Raw genomic sequence first — 17,751 nt, forward strand, 5'->3', positions numbered from 1 at the left:
AAATAAACTGTACTACTCTTTCAGAATTCACTTCCTTTATTGTTTTGTTTTGAGACGTTAATACAAAAAGTATTGAAGTCATGTTTAGAAATAATGATTTTTTAGAAATAAAATCATACTACTCTTCCACGAATTTTCATCTATGTATTTTTTTCAAGTCCATCTATTTTGATAAATTTGGTGCAAAATTACACTTGTAAAGTTCTTACTTACAATGGTGTGCCACATAAGTAACGTTTATTCTCATCCACTTACTAGTCCTCTTCATGATCATCATTAATGGATAAAAGAGGTGTAATGGCATTGAAGAGAGGGTGCAGTAACGTGCAAATGTTTTGTCACGGACAGGACAGCAGGGCCCAACCAGGAAAACCACATCTAAGAGAACAGGAAATTATCGTTAACAAGACAAGGAGAACCAACTATAATTTTGTGTACCAAATTAAAACTACATATGAACAAAGAGAAAATAAAAAACCTAGTACATTCCAGAATGTTATAGAACTTTTATCTGATCAATAAAAGCATATGTCTATCGAATTGTTCATTATTATATGACCTTGAACCTAGCTAACCAATCATCCTTATCGTTTTAAGATTAAAGAAATGCAAGTTGCCTATGGTAGTGGTGGTTGGACTCCCAATCCAAGCTAAGATGCTTCTAGTATAACATGAATCAGAGTATGGACTGCATGCACTGTGATGCCATATGCTTCTTTCTTCACCTCTTCACCTACATTAAGTATTGCTGTATTAATACGTCCCATATATATACTCATATGATGCAAAAAAAAAAAGTATCAATTCAAAGATGAATATATATATATATATAATCTGACCTGAGTTCATCATTTGTGTGATTGATTCTACGGAAATACTAAGTAATGTTTTTCGTCCCACGAACTCACGAATTAGTTTACCTCCTACCGACCAGGCATATACAGAAGTCTACTCTTTCTTTCTTCTACGTACTGTGCTAATAATTATTGTGATTTGTGGTTTTGAAAGAATGTAGCACGATCTAACTAATCAAATATTTATTATCATTATAAGGTGAATGTTTCAACCAAGTCAAAATCCAAATCCAATCGCTTATGCTTGCTTCCAGAATTTTCCAAACCAGTGGCCCACCCACTTGTGCTATTTTATTGAATTGCTTCATGAAGAAGGCGTCAAGACAAATGAGCATCCTTCCAAGATATCTAGAACTTTCTAATGCATGATTTTTTATGGGTTTACTCCAAAATTTCTTCTATATACTCCCTCTTAGATGCTTCACTTTACAATTCAGTTATAGTCCTTGGTACGAGAGACAACCGACTCTTTCTAACTGCATAAGGGTTAACCGAAAAACAAAATTTAATCATTCACTTCTTCTTGTTCATGCATAACCTTTCTCTTCAACCCCTTTTGATTATGCGCAGACTTTCTTCTTTATTATATATTTGTACTTTTTCTCCCTTTCCCTCCTCGTTTTAGTTAGTCTCACTTCTTCCATGCTTCCCTTTTAATACTCATCAATTTTATATTCTATGGTTATGTGCAAATTTCCTTACTGCCCAAGTTACCCATCTACATTAGAACCATAACTAACAAAACCAAGAAACCCATCAAGTTAATCAGAAAAATTGAAGAATGGATTATATGTATCCAGTGAAAGAAGAATACTTGGAATCATCAGCACCATCATCATCATCATATCAATTAGGTAGTGAGTATCCACCAAAGCCAATTGAGGGACTTCGTGACACCGGACCACCACCATTCCTCACCAAAACTTTTGATGTTGTGGATGACCCAGTTACCAACCACGTAATTTCTTGGAGCAGAGACGGCACAAGCTTTGTGGTCTGGGATCCACATGCCTTCTCTGCAAGTCTCCTTCCCAGATACTTCAAGCACAACAATTTCTCCAGCTTTGTCAGGCAACTAAACACTTACGTATGTATTATCTTATCACAATATCTCTTTAATTATTCTTCTCTTCAAATTGTAATACATGTGTGGTTTAAGATTTTGCAACTCACAAAACTGGTTTTGTTTTTTATTTTGATGACGTATAAACCCCTTCTGTTTTGGTTTTGTAAAGTTTGTTGTATCTTGATTTCTCTAATTCTCCTCCTAAACAAAGTCACATGTTTCAATGGAAAATAACTCTTTAGACATTGTTGTTGAATGATTAAAGTAGTCTGTTACTGTAAATACAATTCCAATTTATTCTTTGTTTGTGACTTTGTTCAATTTTGATGGTTTGAAATATTGATCGTGGTGATTAATTTTACAGGGTTTTAGGAAAATTGATCCGGATAGATGGCAGTTTGCAAATGAAGGATTCATCAGAGGGCAGAAGCAATTGTTAAGAAGCATAAGGAGAAGGAAGGCACCTTCCCAACTAACGCAAGGTCACCACTGTGTTGAAGTTGGACGTTTTGAATTAGACAAAGAGGTTGATCGTTTGAAGCATGACAAGATAGTGTTGATGATGGAGCTTATGAATCTAAGACAACAGCAGCAGAAAGCCAGAATGTACATTAAGGAGATGGAGCAAAGGTTACAAGTGACTGAAATCAAGCAGAAACATATGATGGCATTCTTATCTAGAGCCATAAAAAATCCTGCCTTCCTACACCAACTCCAACAGAAGGAGAACAGAAAGGATCTTGAAGAAGCCTTTACCAAAAAGAGAAGGCAAATTGAGCAAGGAGGTAGAGGTATTGGAGAATCAAGTAGTGGGGGTGAAGAAAGGAGCAGTGTTAAAGTTGAGGCCTTAGAATTTGGGGATTGTGATTGTGATCTTGGAGTGTCAGAGTTGGAAATGTTAGCTATGGAAATGCAGGGGTTTGGACAGGGTGGGATAGACCGGGAGGTAGAACCTGAGGCACTAGAATCACAAGAGAGACTTGATAGAGTACTTGATGAAGAGTTTTGGGAAGAACTACTGATCAGTGAGAAATTTGAGGGTCGATTAGACATTCCAACTACTGAAGATAATGATGAAGATGTTGTCAATATATTGGCGAATGAACTTGGTTGCTTGTATTCAAGTCATTAAGTGAACCACTGAATCATTTAACCTTTTCATTTTGTTCACTAGGTTCAAGACTTCAACTCTTACCAAAGTCCAGTATAAAGAAAGCGCATATGATGGAGCATAATTGGCAAGACAGTAAATTACAAGAAGGGAGTGTTTCTAATTCTAACTTCATTATATGTCCTTTTGTACCACTTGGTAAAACCCCAAATTCTCACATCTCTCATTGTCATTGTTTGATGAGGTAGGTTGCTTGATGGCGCTTGGACAAGAGTCTTTGGTAGTGATAGCAGTCACTATATATATACCCAAAGGTTCAGTTTTTTAAACCCCTTTCAGACACTATATATGTGTCAACCCAGATATGTCATTGCTTGTTGTAATTTGTTTATCACCTCAATGAATGTAGATTAATCAGAAGATGTATAATGGACAAGAGTAGCTCTTCTCCAACAATAGTAACTGAAGATCAAGAAGCAGGTTAAGGTTGTCGCTTTGATTTTATTTCCCCTCCTAAATTTTTGTGTGTATATCCTTGGAGAGAGAACACGTAATGGATGATGTCACTCATGTACTATCTACTTAGTTTCATCATCATCATCACATGTTCATGGTTTATTTTTCGTAAAAAGATCGTTTGCAGTCTTCAAGATGAGTAGTGTCAAACATGTTCAGTGTCTGATCACATTATAAGAGGATTCTTCTTTTCTTTCTTTTGTTGTCGACCCATATAGGGTGTGCATAACCATAGAATACTAGAACAGGCTTGCAAGAGTAGAAGGATAACCTTAAGAAACAAAATTCTCTTACTCTTCTGGCTGAGTGCCTCATGTCGGTGTGACTGTGGGGCTATGTTACAGCAGCGTGTCTGGTTATTAGCTGATTTAACATTTGAGATTTCGAGCTTCAATGATAAGAAAAAAATAAGTAAAAACTAATATCTTAAAAGTGCTTTTGGTTTTTGCTGACGTTCACAATTAGCAAATTACCATCAGAAGACTATATAGTTCACATCTTATCAAAATAAATCGAATTTGAAGCATGCATTTGATATCTGAATTATTTGGCTATCATATTCAATAGTTATAGTCCTATGCATACAAAACTGTAATAAATTATACAAATATGCAAATGATATAATTTTAGGAACTCTATCCTAAAATTAGCTTCAACTCGACCTGTTTGCATTGAGAAAGTAACTATTTCTTTTTGTTCTTGTCAAAATTTAAAGAGAAACACATTTTTTTTTTGAAAAATATTTTACTTTTATTATTGCTAGAAACATTTTTATGTCATTATTTATTGTTAAAGAAAATGTTCAATATGGGTGTGAGTGCATTTGTGAAAAAAAGGTGTTGTGATGACGAGATGTTTTATTTATTGAATAATTCAAATAAAATGACTAGGTGTATTACCTACTTAATAATGTGTATTATCTATTAAATAATTTGTAGGTAAAATTAGGGACATTAATTATGACTATAATATACATATGATGATTAGGTGCATTGTTATTGTTATTATTATTTTTATTTTTATTAATAATAAGAATAATATTGAGAATAATAATAATTATTATTATTATAACAACATAAAATAAATTACATACAGAATAATCTATTATCAAATGCATTTATCTACGAAACAATCCGTATCTAATAATGACTAAGTATTACTTATGAATATAATTCGAGAAAAATATCCGAATGTAATAGTGAGTTTTAGATATGTATCCATATAGAAAGTTGAGGTAAATTTGATTTTTTTTTTATACGAAATGACTTGTATGTGTAACATCCAAGTTGAATTGTAATAGTTCTTTTACATAGTATATTATTGAAAATCTAGTTTTTCTTTTCTTAAATACCAAAACAGAGAGATGTTAACAACAATCATTTTGTCTAAGATGGGATACCTACATGGCTGATTTTTCCATCATATGGTTTTTTACCACTGTTCAATTCGCAAACATCTTCACAAAGCAGGAGGAAAAATAAAATGAGGTTTTACTCTTCAAGTTAATCATTCGAAATCTCCAAACAGCAACTTAAAAGGATATTACAAAATTATTATTACATTCTTTTGAGAGTATTTTGAGAATTAATATAGTGCATGTTTATGAATATTGAAAATAATAAAAATGAAAACATTATAGAAAAAATTGTCAAATATTCTTAATGTCTAGAAATTATATATTTTCTAAATTTTAAAATTCAGTAAGAGAATAATCAAATGATGAGTTTAAGAGCTTTTCTGCAACAACAAGTGTTACAGTTCAATACATTAGTGAAATATTATTTCTCGATTCTCCTTAATGGGTTATTGGTGGATGTATGTTTTTCCCAATTATTACGTTCCAATTCCAAATTAGAAAGGAACTGTGCTAAATATCTAGAAGTTTCTTTCATGCATTATTCAACATTTATTATTATTGGTTAGTAAAGTTCAATTTTTTGAGTTAGTTAAGGAGTCAAAGAGATCTATTGCTTAAGTAGTCAAAGATGTCATGCCAACTAGTTAGGACTATATTGGATTATGTGTGACAAATAATATGAAGCACAATTCATATTTCATTAATTAAATTACTATTTTCCCCTTTGAATATTCAACCAATATGAGCCGATAATGTTGAAAAAGATAGCAAAACCAAGCTATTCACTCAAGGTTTATTCTCCACATTCGTTTTATAGACACATTTATTTTTATTGGAACATCATGTGACATTCACTTTGTTCCCACTTTCAATTATCCTTCTCTGATTTCCCCTTTTGCCAACATTTTATAGGACATTGAAGAAGGCCACTAAACTTGGGACTGCCTTAGAACTTGGGACCCATAACCCCAATACTCAATCTCCATAGAAACGATGAGGCCTTGCCAATTACTTCCTGCACCATATCACTACATCCGAGAATATTTTTCTAGAATTTGTTTTATGGAACGAATTTTTTGTATTGTGGAATTGTATAAGATTTTTATTTTTGACTTCTATTCTAAATTTTTATTTTTAGAACATAATAATCTATTTCAGATCTGATTTTCCAAAATGTATTATTTTTAATTTTAAATTTCCATTCTAGAATGAAGGACATTTTCAGAAATTTAAAAGTGTGTAGGATGCAGGTTGAAAAAGGTTGGGTGTAAGAAGAATTTACTCTAAGCCTTTTGTAACCATTGACCAATTGGGCCTCTTGAATGTCCTCACTTAGCCTCTATGGTCACAGGGTTGTTTGTTTCTTCCTGCACTTTGATAACTTTTTCTCACACCTCATAGGTGAGGCTAAATGATTATTTTATTTTTAAAAATATATATTTTGAATTGTAGAATTCATAAGGTATTTATGGTTTCACATCCTACCATTCGAAATGTATTTTTTTTTTATTTACACATCCTACAAATTGAAATGTATTTTTTATTTACATATATTCTGAATATTGTTTGAAAGGTATTTTCAAATACTTTATGAATTTTATAATCTGAAATGTTTATTTTTTTTTAAAAAAATACATTGGATGTTAGAATTTAGAATGTATTTCTAAATTTAAAAATACTTTTCAAATTTTATAATTCAGATTTTTTTTTAATTTACACATCATAGATGGTACAATTCGAAATTATTTTTAAATTTGGAAATACTTTCAAATTTTATAATTCAAAATAATTTTTTTTCATTAAAAAATAATACATTCTGGATTATAAGATGAATTTTTTTCTAGATATTTTAAAATGAAAAATATCAATGAAATAAAAAGTATTTTAAAAAGTATAAGATGAGGAATAAAAGCTGATGACAGTGAAGGAAGCAATATACGCCATAACCCAGGATAACTCAAAACATATCTTCGTCTATATCTTATGTATATAAAACAATAAAGTCTTCACTGGTAAGTGTCAACACTTTCTCAAATTTTTTTCCCCGTAGAATTTTTTTTCTTCCTTTCAGCGTAAAAGCTTCCATATTTAAATTTAAACTATGTCACTTTGTTTTCTCTCAATTGAAAATTAAATAATATGATCATTTCTTTTCTTTTCTTTCTTCCATTTCAAATTTCTTAAAAGATATTTATGTCGACACATGTTATTTTTCTCATTCTATAAATTATCCTACCTACATGACACTCTAAATTTATTGGGTGATGAAACAAAAATTGAAGCAAAATCTCTTGCATTGTTCTCGTCCAAAACTATCTCTTGAAGATTTTTTTTTTCAATATTAATATTAGTTTTAATAGAGGTTTTTTCAATAAAATTTCAATCGCTCTTTGTTTTTAAGTTTTATATTGTTTGTAAAGGCTTATTTAGTTATAACTGATTAATTCTACAAAAGGATTGTTTATATGTAGTTTTAGAATAGGTTTGTAAAATTTCAATTTGAGAATAGATTTGTTTGATTCAAAGGTTTGCCAATAAAGTCATAGAAAACATGTCTTTATTTTGATCCAAAATAAGCAAGGAGAGAACATGAATATTCAAGTGGTGCTCACAAATAAAAATGTTCTAAATATATCCTTTTTAGCGTTGGTACTTCTCTCTTTATTTAAGAAAGTTTACCCTCATTGCATGACAACTTATAAATGAATATTCACTTTCTTTGCAAATTTGTGAGAGTTTTCTCTGTTTAAGAATGTGACTTTATATTTTCAAGTATTATCTTATAATTATTAAGAATTCAAGTGATGATTCTTCCTCTCAATTCTCTTGAATCCAATTTAAGTAACATGTTCTTCTTTTCTTATTCCATGTTTTTCATTTATTTGTTTACATTTTAAGCACCTTTATCCTTCTTATGTTATTATGTTGTTTGCATGTTCTTATATTCTAGAATAAATTACTCAAATCTTAAATATGAGTATTATCATCTTACAAAATAAAAAGAAGTTTTATTCCTCTTGTTGTGATTTTAAAAGAAGTTGACCTAACTGATTTGCATTCATTGTTGTAACATTCATAAATTCTCACATCTAAAAACTAATATAATATATACGTAATATCTACTTAACATATAAATATATACCAATGCATATAAATATTTTAAAATATATCTCTCTTTATAGGGATTTTAATATATACATATAAGTTCAAAAACAAAAACATTCAAAATAAAAATATCACATCCTCCAATTGTTCATTGATGAGCTCTATTACCTATAACATCATATGCTCTCGTGGAAATACACCATCATCACAAATAAAGAAAACAAAACATAAGAAACATATGATAAGCTAGCTATAAAAAAAATTCTATATAATTTCAACTTCAATTAACAAGCATAAATTCGTCAATTCTTATACATTTTCACAAAATCATCAAGTGTCTCTCATAATTCATTATTCACATTTCTTATGTCAGACTTCTAATGACCCACATACTCAAACATTTGACTCTACTTTTGAAAGACTCGTACATTGACTTAGACACATAGATCCACACATGTCATACTACATCAATGTGAATCCACAAAGTTATGTGCATAAAAAAATCTCAATATCTCAAATCATCGCATATGACAGGGTTAATCCATATGAATATGAAAGTTCAGGTTCTTTTTCACACCTTGAACAAAATCACATGAACCTTCTTCGACTCTCACCACCTTAATAACTTCATCTATATGTGATTTTATTATATTAGTAGAGTCATACCTCCTTCTAGATGCACCACTAGTCAATGCACATCTTAATAATCTCAACATATATATATATATATATATATATATTATTTTATTTTATTTTTATTTTTTTTTTCTTCTGAAAATACTATTTCTCGATTTTAACTTAATAATCCACATCTCAAATTATACAAAGTTCCATTTAATCATACCAAAACATAGAAAACAAACAAACAAAACAAAAATTACATAAAAATTAAAGGATTTTTAATTAAATATATAATTAAAACTCTTATAAAAATTAATTAAAATCAATAAAAAAATAATAAAACAAAAACACATAAGCAAATCTTAAAATTTAAGTTTTTTTTAGCTTGAGTGAAAATGGACCTTGCTTGAGCAAAAATCAACCCGATAGCACCCCAAAATCCATCCCAATCCATCCCATTTATGCTTGAGTGAGATTCCCTCTCGCTCGGGCAACAATAGGTCTCGCTTGAGTGAGATTCTTTCTCGCTTAGAAGAAAACGGACCCGAGAGCATCCCCTTTTTTACCCCATTTTCACTTGAGCGATAATGGGTCTGGAACTCAATGTCTCAGGCTAGCTTGAGCGAGAATAATTCGCCTAAGCGGAAGTACCTCACTTGAGCAAGATATGCATATTAAAACTACATAAAACTGTTAAAATTGAAGCTTTTCAACAAATTTTTTCATATTCAAACATATTAGACTAAACATAACAACAGTTCCATGCTCAGAGCTAGATAATAATTCTAATAAAGCTAATAATGTGTCAATTTGTAATATCATCTATATATTCAACATCTCTACTTCAAAATTAATAACCAATACTCACAATTTCTTAACTTTAATTATATCATAAAACAATTCAAGTCCTTTATACTATCATTCAAACACTTCCAATATCAATAAAAACATTCAATAACTATATTCACATCACAATCATCATAAAATCTAATATTTGATAATCTCAAATAAAACACATTAAATCATCCATTCAATCATTCCAACATTTAATTTCAAATAATATACTACTTTATTGAGAAACAATCAATCCTACAAACAATTTTGGAACTGGTGTCACGTCACTGTCACATTTAGATCTTCTAACTTATAGTTTTATTGTAGATTTAAACTAACTACCCTTATCTGAGTTTGACCAATTGTTCATTAAGAGTTTCAACTCCTACAGTGTCCAAGTAAAAGTTAACCTGGACCACAAAGTCCTAATAAAAAATCTAACTATATCACTAAGACTCTGAGCTAACATAGATTAATCATAAAACTAAAATTAATTTCTATTTAATATTTTTTATAATGTTAAATTCACATCCTCGAGTAACTTAAATAAATAGTCAGAACAAAACGAATTGTTCGTATTAAATTACTAATATATATATTATGAATATAAATTTAAAAAATAATTAAAAATAATATATATATATATATATATATATATAGTCCAAACTAATTTTATAAAATAAAAATATAGATTGTAATTTATTTTTAAAATATTATTATATATGTTATAAATATAAATTTATAAAATGACTAAAACTACAAAAATATATATATATATATATATATATATATTATTCAAAGTAATTTTTTAAAATATTATTCTTGTGAATATGTGTAAAAGGTGATGACTAGTCAAGAGCCAATTATTGGCATGAGAGAGTTGTCCCTTGTTTTCCTCCTTTTATCTTCATTCTTATCCTTGTATCCTTGTTCTCTTCATGCTAAGTGTACCTTTTTATTTTTATTATTTTGGCTTCCTTTTTTCCTTTGTTTTTAATTACCCCTTTATGTCCTCCCCCTTCTTAACAGTTTTAATTAAAGAAATTAAAGTGAATGATAATTTTCAGTGATAAATAACTTTAATAAAGTGCGAGAGAAAAATATATATAAAAGCTGAAAATTAAAATTTACTCCATATATGACTAGTTATTAAAATAAAATTATTAAATGGAATGGAGTGATTAGCTCCTCTCACTAATCTTCTTGTAAAGGAAAAAACATAAAAAAAAATTCTCTGCATAAATATTTTTAGGAGAAAAAAATATGAATTATTTGTTATAAGTTAAAGTTAGAATTTATGTGTAAGATCAAAATAAGGATTGAAAAAAAAGTATAAAAATAGAGCTTTTATAAACTAATTTATATACAAACTAACTTTAACTTTATTTTATTCTTTTATATTCTTATTTCCTTAAAATCTTTACCTATAATCCAAATCATGTTTAACTATCAATGCTGAGAATGAATATCTTTCAAATTTGATTTATAAAATTCAACCTCATTGATATAGCTCGTATGTGGTGAACACAAAATTTCAACTACCACTTTCAACTTTTACCTAAGAATGTAGGTGTTATGTGCCTCTTCAAATATTGAAAAATAAGAAAGAAAAAATCGTAGGTTAAGATTTTTTTCATTTCAATAATTATAAACTCGAAAAAATAAATATCAACTCGGAAAGGAAATCTCTTCCTATTTCCTCTTACAACAACTAAAACTCTTTTTACTCAATATCCTCACAAGACAAATATAGATTTTCTCATAAGTATCATCTCCAAAATAACTAATTTCTTAACTTCTTTTATTTTTAATTTTTTTTTCTATAATATACTTTTCAACTCTCCCATTAACTCCATACTTAACATACCTGACATTGATGGAACAATCTTGTTTTTATGATTGAATTCCAAAAATTGGACTTTTATGGTCGATATTTTTTCTCATGTGGTTGATGCAGAACCACCCTCCTACTATTGAATCATTACTTTTTGTATTGGCTCACCCTGATGTTTAGTCCTCTTATCTAAAATATAACTTGGAAAACAAACTCAAATTTGTCCATGTAATTCATTTGACGTTTCTTTCTTGACTAGATGAGTTCCTACTTCCAGTTTCAATTGAAATGCACGGGAAATTGGTGTATGCAGAAGTCTTTGAGAAGTTGTAACCGATAAGCTACAAAGCCCACTTGTTTGAGGACAAAAAAAGGGACTATAGTAACATGCTCACTACAAAAAAATTATGAAATAGAAACCAATGTTTAGAAATCAAAATAATTAGTTGCAATAGTAACTAAATTAGAGACTATTTTAGAAACTAAAAAGAAAATTGGTTTCTAAATTAGTTTCTATTATTGTTAAATAGTTTCTAAATTGGTATCTAATTAGCAACCAAGATTTTAACTACCAATTATTTAGTTTCTAAATTTGGTCTCTAAAACCTTAGTTGCTAATTAGATACCTATTTAGAAACTATTTAACAATAATAGAAACTAATTTAGAAACCAAAATTATTTTTAGTTTCTAGAATGGTCTCTAATTTAGTTACTATTACAACTAATTATTTTGGTCTCTAAAAATTGGTTTCTATTTCATGATTTTCTTGTAGTGGCTGAACATTTTAGGTGTCATCGTTTAGGCATAGAAGTCTGTCTCTGACGGCGAAGTTTAAGGTACATACCTACTTTAGTTTGTGATGGTTTCCTAAGGCAATTACTAAATTTAACCATTTGTCCTTGAAATCTATCTAAGTGAAATTTGAACTACTTGGGGATTTCATCTCTAGTCATTAAGTCTTGAGCTACACCTTTCATAGTTGTTTCCCTAAATACATATCTAGTTAACGATGGTGGAGATCTTCCATACACTATTTCAAAAGGTTAGCATTTAGTTGTCCTTTGAAAACTATTGATGTACCAATATTCTCCCCATGGAATGAAATTGGCACATGTATTAGGCTGCTTTGAGCTGGAACATTGTAAATATGTTTACAAAGTCTTATTTAAAATCTCAGTTTTTCCATTGAACTTCAGATGATAAACAATTCTCATGTTTAGTATTTTACCCTGCAATCTAAACAATTCCTTAAAAAGGGCTAAAAAATGTTGGATTCCTATCACTAATAATAAAAGACTATATACTATGCAACTTAATCACCTTTTTAATAAATATTTTTTGTAATAGTTCTTATAGAGTAAGGATGTTTGATGGGAATAAAATAGCCATACTTTTTAAGTTTGTCCACCACTACTAGAATCACATTATAGCCATTTAATTTAGGGAGACTTATAATAAAATTCACGCCTACATCTTCCCAAACGGTCTTAAAAATAGGTCAAGGTTAGAGGAGTCGTTGAGGTGAAAATGCTTAATATTTATTATACTGATCAAACAAGCTACCACAAATTTTGTTTTTGTTTTCTTAATCCAATATGAAGATTGAGCTATTCGCTAATAGGTATGAAAAACTCATGAATGTCCTCCTATATGTTTCATGTTATATTCATAGAGCAATTTCAGAATCCAACTTAATGATGCCAACAAAACCAAACACCCTTATACAAAACCAAAATGGTTTGGATTTTTTTTTTATCATCAATAAATTAATAGAATAAAAATGAGACACTTAAGGGGTGTCCCAACCCTTATACATAATACCCTCATAGTTTAAACAAACAACAATACAAAGCAGAGTTAAGGGAGCACTTAACATTAGAAAACTTAAACTATAAAGGCTTCTCAAACCAGAGGAATTTGATTAGCACATACACCAGCAGAAAAACAGACTGCTGGAATATGAGAAAAGAGACTCCCTCCCATCCTTTTGCAACATGACAAAGCCATCTACATCTTGATTAAGACCAAAAATACACACGGTAGTCTCAGTCACTACTGTAGGCAATTCCCAGGTTTTCTTACTTCATGACCTGATCATTACTTTGTGCCTACATAATTCTTTTATAGCACAGTGGTGATGACCTTCAGTAGCATTGTTGGCCATTTGATTTGCATTTGTAAATCCTTAAAACATAGCCTTAAGCATGTGCAACTTGAGGTTCTTTTGGCCAAAGCAAACACAATCCAGAGACGCACATTCCTCCTTCATCCTAAGTCTATTTCCTGGACACCTCAACTTCATTTATACCAACCGAACAACATGCCAAAACCAGATGGCAGCATCAAACCAAATACCATATAAGAACTTGTAGCACACTTTGATTTAGCCTTGGGGATCAACTTCCTTGGACTGTTGCAACTACCATCAGAGTCACCTATAGCGACAGCAGCCACTTAGGTAACTGGGATCACCAGAACTTCAGTTTATAGCACCCTACATCCCTGCACTTGGCTTATGTCGTACCTGCATAGACTACAAATCAAAGTTAGCTAAAAAATTCTGGCTTCTGATAAGTGTTGTCTTAAGGCTTGCTCCAACACTAGCTTTTCTTCAAGAACCCCTATAAAATGTATATGTGCCTCATCAAAACAACATCCACATAAAGGAGATAATAGTTCCACTTCATTGGCTCATGCTAGGAGCAACATCCTACCACCCTTTCCCAGCTTAGCTTCAGCATCACCAGAACTACATCATCCAGGGGTCCTTGCACAAACCAGCAGTCCACCACAGGCATAAGAAATTTGCCCTGCAATTTCCTCCATTAGACGCTATGATTAACAACTAACCAGGACCTCCAACACACGTGGTAACCATCACCCCCAAAACCATTCAGTAACTCCAACATAAACAGCCAACCAGTGCTATCAGCTTCAGCGAACCACTTTTTCTACTACCCCTAATTCTACTAACATGTGCCTTCAACAATGGGGTTATGACTTCATCAAACAGTAATAAATGGATATGGCTTTAAGAGCATGGAAACCCCCACCTAGACTCTGGTATGGTTCAACCACAACTTCAGACATGGAAACCAATTGATAGCAAAGAAGAAATCTGCACATGACAGTAGACCCATCCCTGCTACTCTCACATCCTTTCCAACTTCGTACTGCTCCTTGCTCCTAGGTTGAACTAATGGTGCTTATTCATACACCTGAGAACCTGAAACTCTGTACAGATAACCACCCTTGCATCTACTAAACTAATCCCACAAATCTGTCCACATAGCACAAATATCCCATTTCGAGTAACAGCAGGTTCTCTTGGCTCCAAACATAGGTCTCACGCCTCTAACTCAAGTTGAGCCCAATTGCTGGTTAGACCTTGGTCTAGACAATTCTATCTGCACCTCCTGGACTCATACAGTCAGCCCCAGACCAGCCAACACTTATTGTTCAGAACCAAGATATCTTGGCCACACTAAAGTAACATCGACCAATCTTTTTGGTTCCATCTCAGCTTCTCCCATACTATGCACACACCTACAACTGTTTTGCTTCCATATACCCTGCAAACAGCTAGTCATCCGACACCCTCTTGGTACCTTCAAATCTTGGACGGAACCGTGACACTCCAGCTCTGTCCAATACTTATCCAACCCCTGCATTCCCCGACCCTTCATCCTTGTTCCCTCTTCACCTTCTATTAGATCACAAGTTTTCTCATATTTACACAACCTTCCCCTCATCTGCTGTCATCCTATTATTTAAAGCTCTTTATACATAATATCGGGTTAAGGGTCCAGTCTGTAAAGGAGTAATTAAAGGAGTTTGATCTATGTTTCAACCATGACCACGATTTAAGTTGTGCCAATTGTAAGATCTCCTCAGCATCTACTACTCCTTGTTTGAATAGGATAGAGTTTCTCTGGTCCCAAATACACCTTACTACGGCTGCCCAAATACCTTTCCAAACCAGATTTTGCTTACAACTGACCTGAACACTATGGAAACTCAGGAAATGGATCTTTGGGTCATTGTGTTGAACTAACATGATACCCAACCATTTGAGACAAAGCGACCAAACAAGTTGTGCAACCTTGCATTCTATAAACAAATGTTGACATGATTCCTCCTTACTTTGACACAAACCACATGCATTTGATAACATGTGCATTCCTCTTCTACTTAGCCCCACCCTTGTTGGAATTATATCTATAAGAACTCTCCAAGCTGTTGTCAACACATTAGGGAATGCTTTAGCTTTCCAAAGAAGCTCAAAGACAATGTGATGGTTACCACTCGTTTGCTTGGCTAGGTATTCATATGTTGAGTTAACCGTATATTGCTCAAGTTCCCCTGCCCCCCACACTTGGACATCACTTATTTCCCTTTTCACCAAGACCATTGCTATGCATTCCATCAGATTTGCTTCCATTTTAGATTCCCACTCAAATCTGTCTCGTCTCCACTGTAGACCCCACCGCCAACCCAAACCCTCCCACACACCTACCTCTTCCACCTTATGCTCCTGATTAACTGACAAAGAATACAATCTCTGGAATAAAGTTTTGAGACTTGACTCACCTACCCACACATCCTCCCAAAATCTTACCTTGTCCCCCCTTCCTAGTTTCCATCGCAACTCTTCTTGGAACCACCCATCTCCTCCTCCCTCCATACAAACCTTTACTAAGTCCCTCCACCACCACGATTGTTGTTTCACAGGAATATGAGGGCAATCTAGTTGTCCACCATATTTTGAAAGAAGTACCTCCTTCCACTTTCCTACTTCTTGTGAGATGAGTCGCCATCTCCATTTGGCTAAGAGAGCATAGTTAAACATTCTGATATCTTTGAACCCCAAACCTCCCTCTTCTTTTGATTTACACAAATCACCCCAACTTACCCATGAGATTGGTCTCTTCTCCTTTCCCCATCCTCAAAGGAATTTCCTTTGTATGCTTCTAATACTTTTATAGACTGACTCTGGCGCTTTGGACACTGACAGGTAAAAAAGAGGTATAGATGTGAGCACTGACTTAATTACACAACTTCTACCTGCCAACGATAGGAATCTCCCCTTCCACACACTTAGTCTAGCTTTCAATTTGTTCAGAACTGGTTCCCAGAACGATTTCTTCCTTGGGTTGCCTCCTACTTCCAGACCCAAGTATTTGAAAGGATAACTCATTTGTCCACAATGAAGGATCCTTGCGTAGCTTGTGAGATCATGATTCTGAACGTTAATTCCAGCTAGCTTTGATTTGTGAAAATTAATTTTCAACCCTGATGCTAGCTCAAAGCCCCTTAAGATAGTCTTCACTATGCGCACATTACTCCATGAATCCTCACAGAAGAAGAGTGTGTCGTCTGCAAATTGGAGGAAGCTGACTTCAACCTCCTTGTTTCCAATCTTTACCCCGGACAGAAGATTGGCTTTTAGTGCTTTCCTTACCAGTCCCGCAAGACCTTCAGCCATCATAATAAAGAGGAATGGTGCTAACAGATCTCCCTGTCTCAGCCCTCTTGACGGCCTAAATTCCTCCGTAGGACTCCCATTCACTAGGACTGATACAGAAGCAGATTCCATGCAACCTCTAATCCATTTTATCCATGTATAGTGGAAACCCAATCTACCAAGCATGTCATGCATAAAGTCCCACCTAACTGAGTCATACGCCTTTTCAAAGTCTACCTTCAAGCACAAGCCACTGTTCCCTTTCCTCCTAAGATCCTCAACCACCTCATTTGTCAGAAGCACACTATCCACCAGACCCTTGGTCCTTATAAAAGCTGATTGACTTTCACCTATAATTGCAGGTAACACCTCCTTTAGTCTCCCAGCTAGAACTTTAGTTATGACTTTGTATACTGCACCCACTAAGGATATGGGTCTTAATTGATCAAGCTTACAAGGATCCTTCACTTTTGGTACAAGTGCGATAAATGAGGCATTACACCCTCTGGGGATAAATCCAGTTTTATGGAAGATCTCCAGAAAAATCATCTTTTAGGTAGTTCCAACTTTTCTTAATAAAGTTGAAGTTAAAACCATCCGGTCCAGGGCTTTTTGATCCTTCGCATTGCCACACCGCATCCTTAATTTCTTCCTCAGAGAAAGCTTCTATCAGCCTCAAACTTTGCACAGAGGAGAGGGTTTTAAACTCAACTCCATCAAGTCTCACCCCAAAGTATTTTAGTGCTTTGAATCTAGTTTCAAATAGCATTTTTGCTTATGAGCGTACAAAACTAGGCTCCTCACACCAAATACCCCCTACTTCAACCCCCTTCACTTCATTCCTTAGCCTCCTCCACCTTAATGATGAGTGGAAAAATCTAGAGCAAGAGTCTCCATATCTAAACCAGTTGGTTCTAGCCTTTTAGCGGAGAAGAGATTCTAATTTTGAGTCAATCTCCCAAAGTCTCCTTACTAGTTCAATTCTGGA

General features: G+C 32.8%; 1 protein-coding gene across 1 annotated transcript; it reads left to right on the forward strand.

Annotated features, from left to right (window-relative positions):
- The first annotated feature begins 1,171 nt into the window (after positions 1 to 1,171).
- AT-HSFA7B (winged-helix DNA-binding transcription factor family protein) lies at positions 1,172 to 3,744 on the forward strand. Its single transcript, XM_068636652.2, has 3 exons — positions 1,172 to 1,941; positions 2,285 to 3,345; positions 3,441 to 3,744. The coding sequence occupies exons 1-2, from the start codon at positions 1,636 to 1,638 to the stop codon at positions 3,050 to 3,052; spliced, it is 1,074 nt and encodes a 357-aa protein (XP_068492753.2). The 5' UTR covers positions 1,172 to 1,635; the 3' UTR covers positions 3,053 to 3,345; positions 3,441 to 3,744.
- Positions 3,745 to 17,751: the final 14,007 nt, after the last annotated feature.

Source organism: Phaseolus vulgaris, chromosome 7 (assembly GCF_051622355.1).
Source record: "Phaseolus vulgaris cultivar YP4 chromosome 7, ASM5162235v1, whole genome shotgun sequence".
NCBI lineage: Eukaryota > Viridiplantae > Streptophyta > Magnoliopsida > Fabales > Fabaceae > Phaseolus > Phaseolus vulgaris.

Bases quoted from the DNA above. Each gene is read 5' to 3' on its own strand.
- AT-HSFA7B (XM_068636652.2), top strand. From the start codon at position 1,636: ATGGATTATATGTATCCAGTGAAAGAAGAATACTTGGAATCATCAGCA. The intron at 1,942-2,284 runs GTATGTATTATC...TTAATTTTACAG, and splicing joins TCAGGCAACTAAACACTTAC to GGTTTTAGGAAAATTGATCC.